Source organism: Brassica rapa, chromosome A06 (genome assembly GCF_000309985.2).
Source record: "Brassica rapa cultivar Chiifu-401-42 chromosome A06, CAAS_Brap_v3.01, whole genome shotgun sequence".
Lineage (NCBI taxonomy): Eukaryota > Viridiplantae > Streptophyta > Magnoliopsida > Brassicales > Brassicaceae > Brassica > Brassica rapa.
Window position 1 is genome coordinate 26,921,829 of NC_024800.2, and position 11,093 is coordinate 26,932,921.

The 11,093-nt window shown below is 36.5% G+C and overlaps 2 protein-coding genes across 2 annotated transcripts; both read right to left on the reverse strand.

Annotated features, from left to right (window-relative positions):
• Window positions 1-295: 295 nt before the first annotated feature.
• Window positions 296-4,027, reverse strand: LOC103827583 (protein ESMERALDA 1). The gene is made up of 10 exons (XM_009103097.3): window positions 3,415-4,027; window positions 3,201-3,270; window positions 3,041-3,108; window positions 2,863-2,951; window positions 2,561-2,758; window positions 2,194-2,398; window positions 1,900-2,067; window positions 1,527-1,694; window positions 1,252-1,442; window positions 296-1,052 (listed from the first exon to the last, which is right to left on the reverse strand). The coding sequence occupies exons 1-10, from the start codon at window positions 3,781-3,783 to the stop codon at window positions 884-886; spliced, it is 1,695 nt and encodes a 564-aa protein (XP_009101345.1). The 5' UTR covers window positions 3,784-4,027; the 3' UTR covers window positions 296-883.
• Window positions 4,028-7,080: 3,053 nt separating this feature from the next.
• Window positions 7,081-11,093, reverse strand: LOC103827584 (subtilisin-like protease SBT4.2). The gene is made up of 10 exons (XM_009103098.2): window positions 10,217-11,093; window positions 10,014-10,108; window positions 9,824-9,915; window positions 9,498-9,744; window positions 8,930-9,413; window positions 8,722-8,816; window positions 8,412-8,621; window positions 8,223-8,334; window positions 7,918-8,122; window positions 7,081-7,836 (listed from the first exon to the last, which is right to left on the reverse strand). Exons 1-10 carry the CDS (start codon window positions 10,304-10,306, stop codon window positions 7,310-7,312), a joined length of 2,157 nt encoding a protein of 718 aa, XP_009101346.2. The 5' UTR covers window positions 10,307-11,093; the 3' UTR covers window positions 7,081-7,309.

An 11,093-nucleotide genomic window follows, 5' to 3' on the forward strand; every position in this document is an offset into this window, starting at 1 on the left:
CCAAGGAGTCGGCATTTTAAGTTGGTAAAGAGGATAAGTTGCTATGTAACCGTAGAGCTTCAGTGACAAGGGATGTGGAGTCAATGGTTAAAAGACAATTAGAGAAAAAAAACTGTATCCAATGGTCAATTGTTTCTCAAATCTTTCTTCTACCTCTGTTTATGATTTCTAGATACTTCTTATGACTTACTCAACGTTTAATTACTGTGAACTCAAATCTGTAATCACTGTAACACTTTACTGAATTTTATCTAAAGAAAAGAACCACAGCGACCAAGAAGAAACAAATTGGGAGTAAAAGAAAGAATTAAATCAATATTAGGAGTTTATTTCCTCAACAATATTCACCTCGCAAGAATATGATGTAGACAATTAAAACCCTGTGACAAAAGAATTTCAATAAACCCAAAAAAAAGGACACGATGGTCTCTCTAACCAAACCAATGTACAAAACTTTCAAGGCAGCTTTCTGCTCTCCTCCTGCCCGTGTCTATATATCTCCTAATAACACCAAAGACTCTCACTTCTGCGTTTACACAATGTACAAAACGCAAACGCTTCAAATCACAAAACACCCAAAAAAAAAACAATATCCAAACGCTGTCTAATCTTTTCCCACCAGCAGCAGTCAGGGATTGAACTAAACCTTCATTTTCTCTCCTGTTAGTGCATCAGCTTCAATGTGTCAAAACGTATCAAACAATGTTGTGGCTGTTACTCCTTGGCCACCCTTCCCGGAGATAAATAGACGATTTTGCAGCCCCTCCAGCTGCTTCCCCCTAAAACTATGGGCCGGCCAAGTCCCCAAGTCCACTCTGATTTGAAAGAATTAGAATTACAGGAATGAACACCACTCTACCGGCAATTAAATGAACATGTATTCTCAGGAGGCAGAAGGTGGCCTAGTATCTGGGGTCGTTGTTTTGTTCCTACGGGACATGCAGTCAGGGCAAGGGAATGTGTAAATGGAGTCATTAGGTCTTTTAAGCTCAAACCCCTTTGAGTCACTATGAGATCTCATGTTTAGCATCTGACGTTTAAAACTCCGCCATCTGCCGGGACAAAACACAACAAAATCAGCGTTTCAGCATTAAAGGGATAACAATGCGACAGACTTTAACGTTTGCAGAAGAAATCAAACGCAAAAAGCTCAGAAGAATATAAGAGCAACACTGGTATGGTGAATAAAAAACGAAACAATGCAAATATTGAAACGTGGAGCTTGAATGAGTAGAAGAAAGAGGTGAGTACCCAATGTTGGGATTGTCAAAGATGATTGCTAACTTTCGCTTGTCTGGTCTAATAGTTTTGGAATGTCCTCCGAACAAGTATCTTCGATGACCCATGAGAAAGTGAGGAAAGTTTCCACCTTGTGTGGTCACAAATACCTCACTGTGGAGACAGACCGTGTAATCTATTGCAGCCATTCTGGAAGAGAAGTTCTAAACACAGAGTTCAAGTCAGAACTCAGAAATAATTGACCACGCAACTAATACTTTGGAACAAACAGCAGGAAAAAGACAGACCTTATATGGAGCAAGTTCCTCCTCTGAGGCAAGCATCTCCTTTGTTTGTAAATTCGGGAACATCTCTAGTAGCGGGGCCATCGTTCTATTCGCATTATATATCTGACCAGATGCAAGGTATATATATGTGCTTTTGTTGAAACCCATTCCTCTAAGCATTAAACCCACCTGAACGGTTTACAAGAAAAGTATAAACCAAACAGAACAACAACACTAGTGCTCAGTGCTCACCCAACAGAACAAGTCACACTATTGCCACAAGGATTTATGGAGCTATTCTGATGGATGATTAACATTTGACATATATTCCGAGAATGCTAATATATTGTATAGTAGTAGCAGTGTCCAGAAACAAACGAATTGATGAGAGTACCTCTAAAGGAGTTAACGGGCATTTCCCATTTTGTCTGATAGCACCAGGTCGAATAACACGACCTGGTTTTGTGAATTTTCCTTTCCACCCTCGTTCTCTTGCTGCAATCATATCTTGTTTTTCTTGCTTGCCACCATCAAATACACAGCATGAGAAAGCTACCATGTCCTGCAACATGTATAAATAGCTTATTATATCTCTCACCTCTGGCAAAAAGCTCATTCAAATTTTTTTATAGTCATGATAAAGACCAGTGGGGATTCTTGAGAAGTCTCTCCTTTACATAGAACAAACCTCTTCAAAGCGCAGATGTACAGATACGTACTTTGCTCCGTGGTTTGCACTCTGCTCCTTCATTCTCTTCACCAGTGTTTCTCCTAGGGTTAGTATGGGTTCTGAAAACCTCAAGGCTTCGTAGTTCGCCAAACATCTAAGTCTCTGTACAGGTTTAGGAGCATCAAACGAAAGTCTATTTGCAAATGGGGATATTCGTATAACCCTGCGCCATGAAAAGACAACAATTCTTCAATGAAAAACACCATACAGACCCAAAACATCTCTTTCACTAAAAGAATAAGGTGGTTAACTGTCCTGTTAAGAAGTATGCGTAACCAACACTAGCATATGAAAACGATCTTCTAAAGAACAAACTGCAACTTACTTCTCCTCAAGTAGCTTCGGCAAGATCGAGTCCCGATAATATTGAATAGGTGACCAAGCTTTGACTCTGAAGTTGTAGACATTTGTCATGTTATAGTCAAATCGCTCCATTAGATATTCAGGAATTGTGTCAACCACCCGCACATCATTTGCTAAGGTACTGACAAAGAACTCTTCATCATAGATATCCCCAAATTTACTGAAAGAAAACCCTCCGTTAGAAATCAGTCTTACAAAAGATAGGTTTTGCTTCAACAAACAACACGTCAAGACTAAGATTTTCACAAGAAAGCACTATATAACCTCGGATCTCTCCATATGCTGTGATAGTGAAAGTTAGGAATCACTAGAGTTGCATTAAGATAGCCTGCGACAGCAACCGCATTGCATATCTGAGAAAAGTCAACAACTTTGACATTTTAACAAGACTCCTAGACATGATTGAGCGAAATGCATTCATGAAAAAGATCAACAAACCTACCGATGTCCGCTGCTGATTCAAACCCCCGTTTGCCTCCACATATATGTAACCGTTTGACTCCGGCAAGGCTACAATTGAAAGCAAAAAAAATCAGATTATGATCCTCCAATGAACAGACAATAAATGATTCAAAAACTCTACAGCTTACTGAAGTAGCTACCTCCAGTGGACTTGTTCACGTACGGCTTCCACTCGACACCTTTATAGGAATGTTTCCAAATGGTTGATATCTGAGATGTATACCATAACAACATTGATGATACATGAATGAATAAGAATAGCATGTTGTAGTTGGTTTCTATCTAACCAATCAAATATTAAAACTCCCAATGCTAAAGAGTAAACCTTTGTTCAATGATTCACGAGGAACTAACCGCATCAGCAGTGGAGTTATCGGCGTCCATCTCAGGGCGGAGCTTGGCGTAAAGCTGGGGGCTTTTGTAGACGGATCCAGGCGGAGACCGATGCCTTATGATGGGACCAACGTCGAACGAAACGGTGCCCATGTAAATCAGCATACACGAGATGTAGATTAGAGGGGCGAATAGGAAAACCCCCTGACGCCGGAGGAGAACCGATACGATGAGCCACGAGAGGCGATGAGCGAGGGTCCGATTCGGCTGGACTACGGTGGGAAAGCGACCCGAGGCTTTTGACCGACGGTAACGAGGAGAGCGGCGGGGAGACCCCGGAGGGGAGGGTGTAGTGTGGCCGCTTCCCGGCAGGCGATTTTTCGCGAGCATTTGAGGAGAAATCGACAGATCTCAATGTCCTGATTTACGTCGGAAGATTACATAGTAAGTCCCCTAGCAGCTGCGGCGGAGATAAGGTCGCGAATCGTAGAGATTCGGCGGAGGCTGCGGCGGAGCACGGTTGCGAAATTTGAACTAAATCGCCGGAAGAGAGAGAGAGAGAGTCTTTTTCTTTTTCCTTCGCTTTTACGGTGGAGGCTTGATCACATGCGCCTTTTCCTTTCTCTCTCTCTTTCTTTTTATATTTCCCTTTAGATTTCAAATTTTATTATTAAAAGCTTTTTTTTTTCTTTAATTGGAAAATTTGTAAAAGGATATTATGTTAAATATTCTGGATGAAAACAGGCTTTTTAGCTAAATTCCATTATTTTCAAAATATTTTATTTTATTTTAGTACTAAAATTAAATTCATTCAGTTTTTAGGATGTTGTGAGTTGTGTGTCCTTGTTCTACTTTTGATTATTCGCATAAGATATGGAAAACATCCAACAAGATATCTGTTCTTGTCATGTTTTGGATTATGGGAAAATATAAAAATCTGAATAATATTTTCGTATATCTGTTGTGCATTTTCTAGATACAGTTAACGTTTTGTCTAGCTATATTTGTGGACGATTCCTTTCAAAGGAAAAATAAACTACGAATCTCCAGAATAATCTGCACGGTACTTTTGTTTTTTCTCAACCATATCTTTGTATATTTTCGTTTGAAATTATCCATTATATATTGTTGAAAACAAATAGATTTCAGCTGTATTTACAAATATATATATGTCGTTGTATAATGACACGATTGTAAAAAGTATTTAATTCAAAAACTAAACAATTCAGGTGACGAAGCCAACACGAGAAGCAATGTTGATTCCATACTCTGTTTGAGGCTTTGAGCTAATCTGTTGTCCCTAAACGGCACGTGCTCTGGTAAGGTAATTATTTTGACAATAATATTATAATTTTGAAAAAAACATGATTGCTTCTTAATACACCACATAAGTTCCATATAGTTTAGTCAACAAAACTTTTAAAATGCTACCGATTAAAATAGTTGACTTATGAGTTGATGTAGATTGGATGACATAATACCCACATAATTATACAAATAATATATTAAACTACGTTGTAATTTGAATACCTTTAGAGCTTAAAATGTGATTTGTGTATAACTGTATGAGGAAGTTATCTTAACATTTTACCAAAAAAAACAAAAGAAAAAAAAAACTGTAAGAGGAAGTTGTGTAATTGTACTCCCAAAAAAAATTACCTAGTGGAATATTTAACAAGTAATAATTACAAAATAGTTAGCATTGTTTGTTAACAAAAAAAAAGTTAATATTGTTTAACTAACAAAAACATGATTAATCCGGATTCTTAATTTGAGGTTCTTAGAAACGATTCTTAACCGAAATTAAAAATACTACTTTAAAAATTTGGGTTAATCATGGTCTAACGTGAGTTTGCAGGGAATTAGCCTGTGGCTGTGTTTGCATGTGCAACTGGGATGGAGAGAGGGAGTGGTTGGCAACAGCGACAATTATTTATATATACGGGATATATGAGAAGAATCCAAATTTAGTAAAATACTATATGCCACTTTCTAATGTTTTGATGAGATAATAAAATTTAGAAATGTAATGACACGTCAATAACTTAACCACAAGCTTGAATGTATAAGGTACTATAATATATAGATCCAAATAATATGTATTTTTGAAAATCATCTGAATATTTTTCCAAAACTCTAGATACATAATCTATCTTGATATCTCAATCATTTAATTGATGACCACAAAACAATTAGACAATAGATTAAGACAATTTATAAAGCCAGAATTCGAGGCAATGATGAGAAGTAAGAAGAGTTTCGACATATATTTTTTTTGTTCAATCACATTTTATCAGAAAAATGATTCTTACCACGAACACAAAAGCCAACAAGAGACCCACTTAGCATTTTCATAACTCGTGAAAATTTAGAATATTCTACATATGAATTGTTTCTGATGGTTCAACATTATGAGAAACATAAGCCAATTTTCAAAAAAACAGTATGAGAAACATTCTTCAAAAAAAAAAAAATAGTATGAGAAACATCGACATTGGAGTTTTTTGGATGAAATCAATAGTAAAAATGTATATAATGTATTTGTTCTCGCCAGAATTTGACCAAGACCGGTAATAATTTCCTAGCATCGAACGAAACAGTGCACATACATAGCAGCATACATGAGATGTAGATTAGAGGAGGTAAGAGGAATGTTTAATCATAAGATTTTATAGATTGAATCAAATCGGTAAGAGCAGATTAATGTATAAACCTTAGTTTTACCTCTCTGCGTGTGTATCAAAATTACACTTTGTTTTTTAAAAATCTGAAGACCCACCAAGGAGTGAGGACTTTAAGAGTGTATATTCATGTTTTGTTGGAAGTCAGATTTCTAACGAAACTTAGGAGTTCGATGTTGTGTTTTCATGTTATATTTTCATTTCTTTGTTAGTAACAGTTATTTTGTCTGTCCTTTGTCTATAGCCAATTAGTCACATGCTTCAGATTTGGATTCCAACAAGAAGGCTTTTACTAACACATTTAGAAATCACTTTTGAAATAGTAAAGTTATCATTCACAATCATAATCAATTTTCACTCTTACGTTTCAAATAAAAGATCAGCGTATGACTAGGTCTCATTCACATTCGGAATCAGTTTCCACTCTTACGCATTAAATCAAATTTCACTCTCTCTTACGTTTCAACTTTGCAGAATCAGTTTCCATACACCACAATTCATCATTGGCAGGGTCGTCTAACAGCACGCGCAAGTAGAACGGTCGAACGGGGTCCCCGAAATATAAAAATAAAATGTTTAAGAAATTTTCAAAATATATAGATAAATTATGGTAAAAAATTTTAAAATATTAGATATAATGCTAAATTTAAAGTTTATAATTAAAAAAAATAAAACAAAATTATTAAATTTTAAAATTATTTGATAAAATGTACGATTAATATATTTTTTGAACAAAGTCTAAAATTAATTTGAGACGGTACTGATCACTGGACATGAGGCCCAGTCCGCATCACACCAAGCTGAAAGTGTTAACTCTGTGTTGACGCAAAGAAGTATGCATGGACTATGACTGTTTTTTAGGTAGCACACAACGCGAAAAGCTGCATCCCAGTAATCTTCTTGTGAATAGCGTGTTTCATAATTGTAATAAAAAGGGCAAGTTCAAGTAAGGAGTTACTGAAGTTAGCAAGTTAACTGGTGATAGTTCAAGAAAGGATAATTAGTGTTTCCGTCACATTGATTTCATTAACTGTCACATACAGAATCCCTTCTTGATTACTGAAAGAACCTGAGTTTTAACTCAAATAACCTGTGAGTTCTAACATCGACTTAAAATGAAAACACATGCTTTTATTGAAACACAATATAATGAGCACACAATGTAACATATGTTTAATTGAAACAAAATATAACCCATGATTTTATATATTGCTGGGTTTTGGGTCAAAGCGTAATTAAGTATACACTACGATAGGACTTCTTACATTGTGTGATCCGTCCGACCAAACCAGAGACGCAGACACAATACCAGAAATACCCGCAAGACTGTTGCCAGAGACTGTAACGGTGAAAGATTTCTTATCCCCTGATGATTCGAAAGAGAGCGTTTCTGGATCAACCTTGATGTTGAGTTTAGGATCCCCAGACAATTTTGCCTTGTAAGTAGATCCGTCTTTCCCAACATTTGTGACCGTTCTTGAAAATGTGATATCTGAAGATGACGAAGCTGAAACTTTGGCTGTCATTGAAGGGTAGTTGAGATCTCTCACGTTGACCTTTGATTCCTTGGAACAAGTAAAGGCTCCACCGGCGAGAATACTAATCCCATTGGCTGAGTAGTCCAAAGAGCAGAGCATGTTCAAGTAATCCTCTTTGGATATTTCATAAACAAGCCCTGGATGAACTGCAGCTGTAGGGTTAACATGTCCAGATCCGTATGCAAACTCAGCTTCTGCATTTTTCGATGCGTTCATTGGCCAAGCTACAACAAAACAAAATTAAAAGGCTCACATCACTATACGTTCTTTCTTTCTTGAGGGAAATAAATATATTTGATAATTACCAGTAGTCATGATAGCAGATTTGACAGCAGAAGGAGACCAATCAGGATGGAATGTTTTGATGTAAGCCGCTACACCTCCGACATGAGGGCAAGCCATAGATGTTCCGGACATGAAATAGTAATCCATGCTTTGTCCAGGAACTGCGGTTGGAGACATCGGTGAATATGCTGCCAATATATTCACCCCTGGAGCCGTAATATCCGGCTGCATGTATATTATATATAAACCTTTTAATGTCAAGACTTTGATCATTAATTTCTCCCAATTATGTGAACATTGTTAATTATAGGAGTGGTGTACGTACCTTCATGATATCGCTAAAGAGAGTGTTTGGACCACGAGAAGAGAAGGAAGCAACGAACGGAGCATCGTTGTCCTTAACTGTCTTACTCCTCAATATAGTTCCTCGAGGGTTTCTGTTTCATATACAAGAATGTGGTTAACGAATCTAATTAACCAAAGAATTATGTTTAATTATGGAAGAGTTTCTTACGGTGAGGTGAGCACGTAAGATCTAAATGCTTCGTAATTGGTATCATTTAAGACTGCGACCGGAATTGGATCAGGACCAGGAATGTCAACAACATTTATATGAAGGATGGTTCCAACTGCACCCGCTTCTCTAGATTCCATAACATTGTTCCAAGTATCGCACACAACGATCTTTCCCTGCACCGTGTTCAGGCAACCACTAGCGCATCTCCTAGAAATACAATATAAGAAGATCAAGTTTATATCCATAGCGCGTGACGTTTCATCTGTTCCTTATACAAGTTAGGGCCAAGCCTTGGGTCACAAGTTACCTTGCTTGCTCCTCTGTACAGTTATTTGAAGCAGTTTTCCCGTACGCCAAAGTGTACATTTGTCCCTCTAAGTCAAAGTCATTGATCGATTTTCCCTGTAAGAAGTTTTTATTTAACTTGTCTTATTTTAGTTAATCTGAGGAGATTGTTGTCATTAGTCAGTCTGATGATTTAAGTAATAAAAAAAAGGAAAAAAAAAACTTCTTACAGGTAAGGCTATGGCATCTCCATTAACAACAGTAGTAACAAATTTTCGATCAGTGTAACCGGCAGCCACGGATATGATCCAGGGTGCAACGTTTCTTGCATTTCCAAGTTTAGAGCCATCGTTCCCAGAAGAAGCTGTGGTAACAATCCCTTTGGTCATCGCATGCAATGATCCAATAGCGATAGGATCAACATCGACTTTAACAACACCACCTCCAATGGAAATGGTTATAACATCAACCCCATCCGCAATAGCATCGTCAAATGCACCTAACAATGATGCGGCATTGCAACCTGCTGGCTCACAAACTCGGTAAATAGCTATTCTACCTAAAGGCACACCTCCTCTGGCAGTTCCTTTGGCTAACCCGTTCATACTCACTCCTTCTACTATGTTTCCGGCGGCAGTTGAAGCCGTGTGTGACCCGTGTGAATCCTTGTCCCTTGCTGAGTCTTGCACATAATGTCGTGCTCCAATCAGTTTCCTGTACAATTTAGATTAGTCCATGTTTTTTAATCGTTTCTTGTCGCTCAAGAACATGGAGAAGAAAATTGAAAATGTTGTTTACTTATTGCATGTGAAATTAGTGCCTCCAGCGCAAATTCCTTTCCATTTTTTGGGTATTGGGCCAATGCCTTCGTCTGAAAAGCTCTTGGATTCAGGCCAGATTCCGCCGTCAAGTACACCAACTATTATATCAGTCTCGACCTCAGGAACATGCTTGCTCTTGTCACCAAGTCCCATGAACTCGTAAGACCTTGTCGTAAGCAGCTTATAAACGGTGTTTGGGAAAACCGAAACCACACCATCCATGCCTTCACATCACACATCAACATTGAAATAGCCCATAATAGTGAGTTACCTAATCTTTTTTTATATAAACATATATCTCACCAGCAAGCTTGTCTCTTTCAGATTCAGTGAGTTTGGCTGCAAAACCGTTGAAACTTCTTCCATAGCTTCTGACCAAAGAATCTTCTACCGAACTTCGATCGGAACAATTAAAAAAGAAAAGACCGGTGAGAGACGATGACGTAAACAAAAAGAAACAAAGCTGAGAGAGGTTTCAGTCATGTCTTAAAACCTTGATTCGATAACTTCTTGAAGGATATTCTGATGGTGAGACATAGGAGAGTAAGAAGCTTTTTCAGGAAGAGCTCCCATGTAAGCAATATACACCTGCATGCGTCAAAAACAAAATGCTATGACGATGAATACACTAAAACAAAGGCAAACATAGATGGTTAAATATGGTAACGAGACATATATATAACAGCAATGACTTGCCTTTCTATCATCCTCAGTAGCTGTAGGAAGCTGACAAAGGCTCATGAGAAGAACCGAGGAAAGATAGAGGATCAAGCCAAGTGAAGCCATTATGGACACGTTTATTTGCCAATATGAGTTCTCAATAGGTGAAGTGTGAATATATATACATGTCTGTATTACATATATGTTATCCAGATTTATGTACTTGATTATGAATTGATATTTATTTCATATGGCTACTTAGTGGGGGATAATTTGATTGATTAGTGTTTTCATATTTTATAAAAAAATCTATTACTGCTTTTTTTTAGTAAATCTTAATTTCTATATGCATTTATATATAAGGAGTTATCTGTTTATTTATTTATAATTTAATATTTATTTTGTAATGATCTTTAATATAATACAGAATAGTTACATAGAATGGTTTTGGCTATGTAGTATAAAAAACAATATCTCATTCTTAGTCTCTCACAAAAATAATATCATTATAATTTATATTGGTAAGGAAATAAATCTTTTGTTTAAAAAGATTATGATATATTGTTATCAATTGCATTTGGATGTATAAAAATAGTATACAACCAAATTGCAGGGTGACTTGGAAAAGGACCCAAAATTTTGGTCAAATAGAAGATTTACCATTTTTCATCTTACCTTATTTTGCTGTTTTCTTATATCATCTATAACATATCAAGTTATTTAAGAAAAAAAAATCATTTTGTCTATTTTTCAACAAATAAAATATCTCAAACTTATTTTAATTATAATAGTGGGATGATATCATTACAATATATATTTAGTTAGTTTACCCACAAAACAACATATTTATATATATATATATATATAAGGAATGATCCATTTATTTATTTTGTAATGATATTTAATATGAAAT

Bases quoted from the DNA above. Each gene is read 5' to 3' on its own strand.
- LOC103827583 (XM_009103097.3), bottom strand. From the start codon at position 3,783: ATGCTCGCGAAAAATCGCCTGCCGGGAAGCGGCCACACTACACCCTCC. The intron at 3,271-3,414 runs GTTAGTTCCTCG...TATACATCTCAG, and splicing joins ATAACTCCACTGCTGATGCG to ATATCAACCATTTGGAAACA. The intron at 3,109-3,200 runs GTAGCTACTTCA...TTTCAATTGTAG, and splicing joins CGTGAACAAGTCCACTGGAG to CCTTGCCGGAGTCAAACGGT.
- LOC103827584 (XM_009103098.2), bottom strand. From the start codon at position 10,306: ATGGCTTCACTTGGCTTGATCCTCTATCTTTCCTCGGTTCTTCTCATG. The intron at 10,109-10,216 runs GCAAGTCATTGC...TGACGCATGCAG, and splicing joins CTACTGAGGATGATAGAAAG to GTGTATATTGCTTACATGGG. The intron at 8,335-8,411 runs GTAAGAAACTCT...TATATGAAACAG, and splicing joins TCTTACGTGCTCACCTCACC to AAACCCTCGAGGAACTATAT.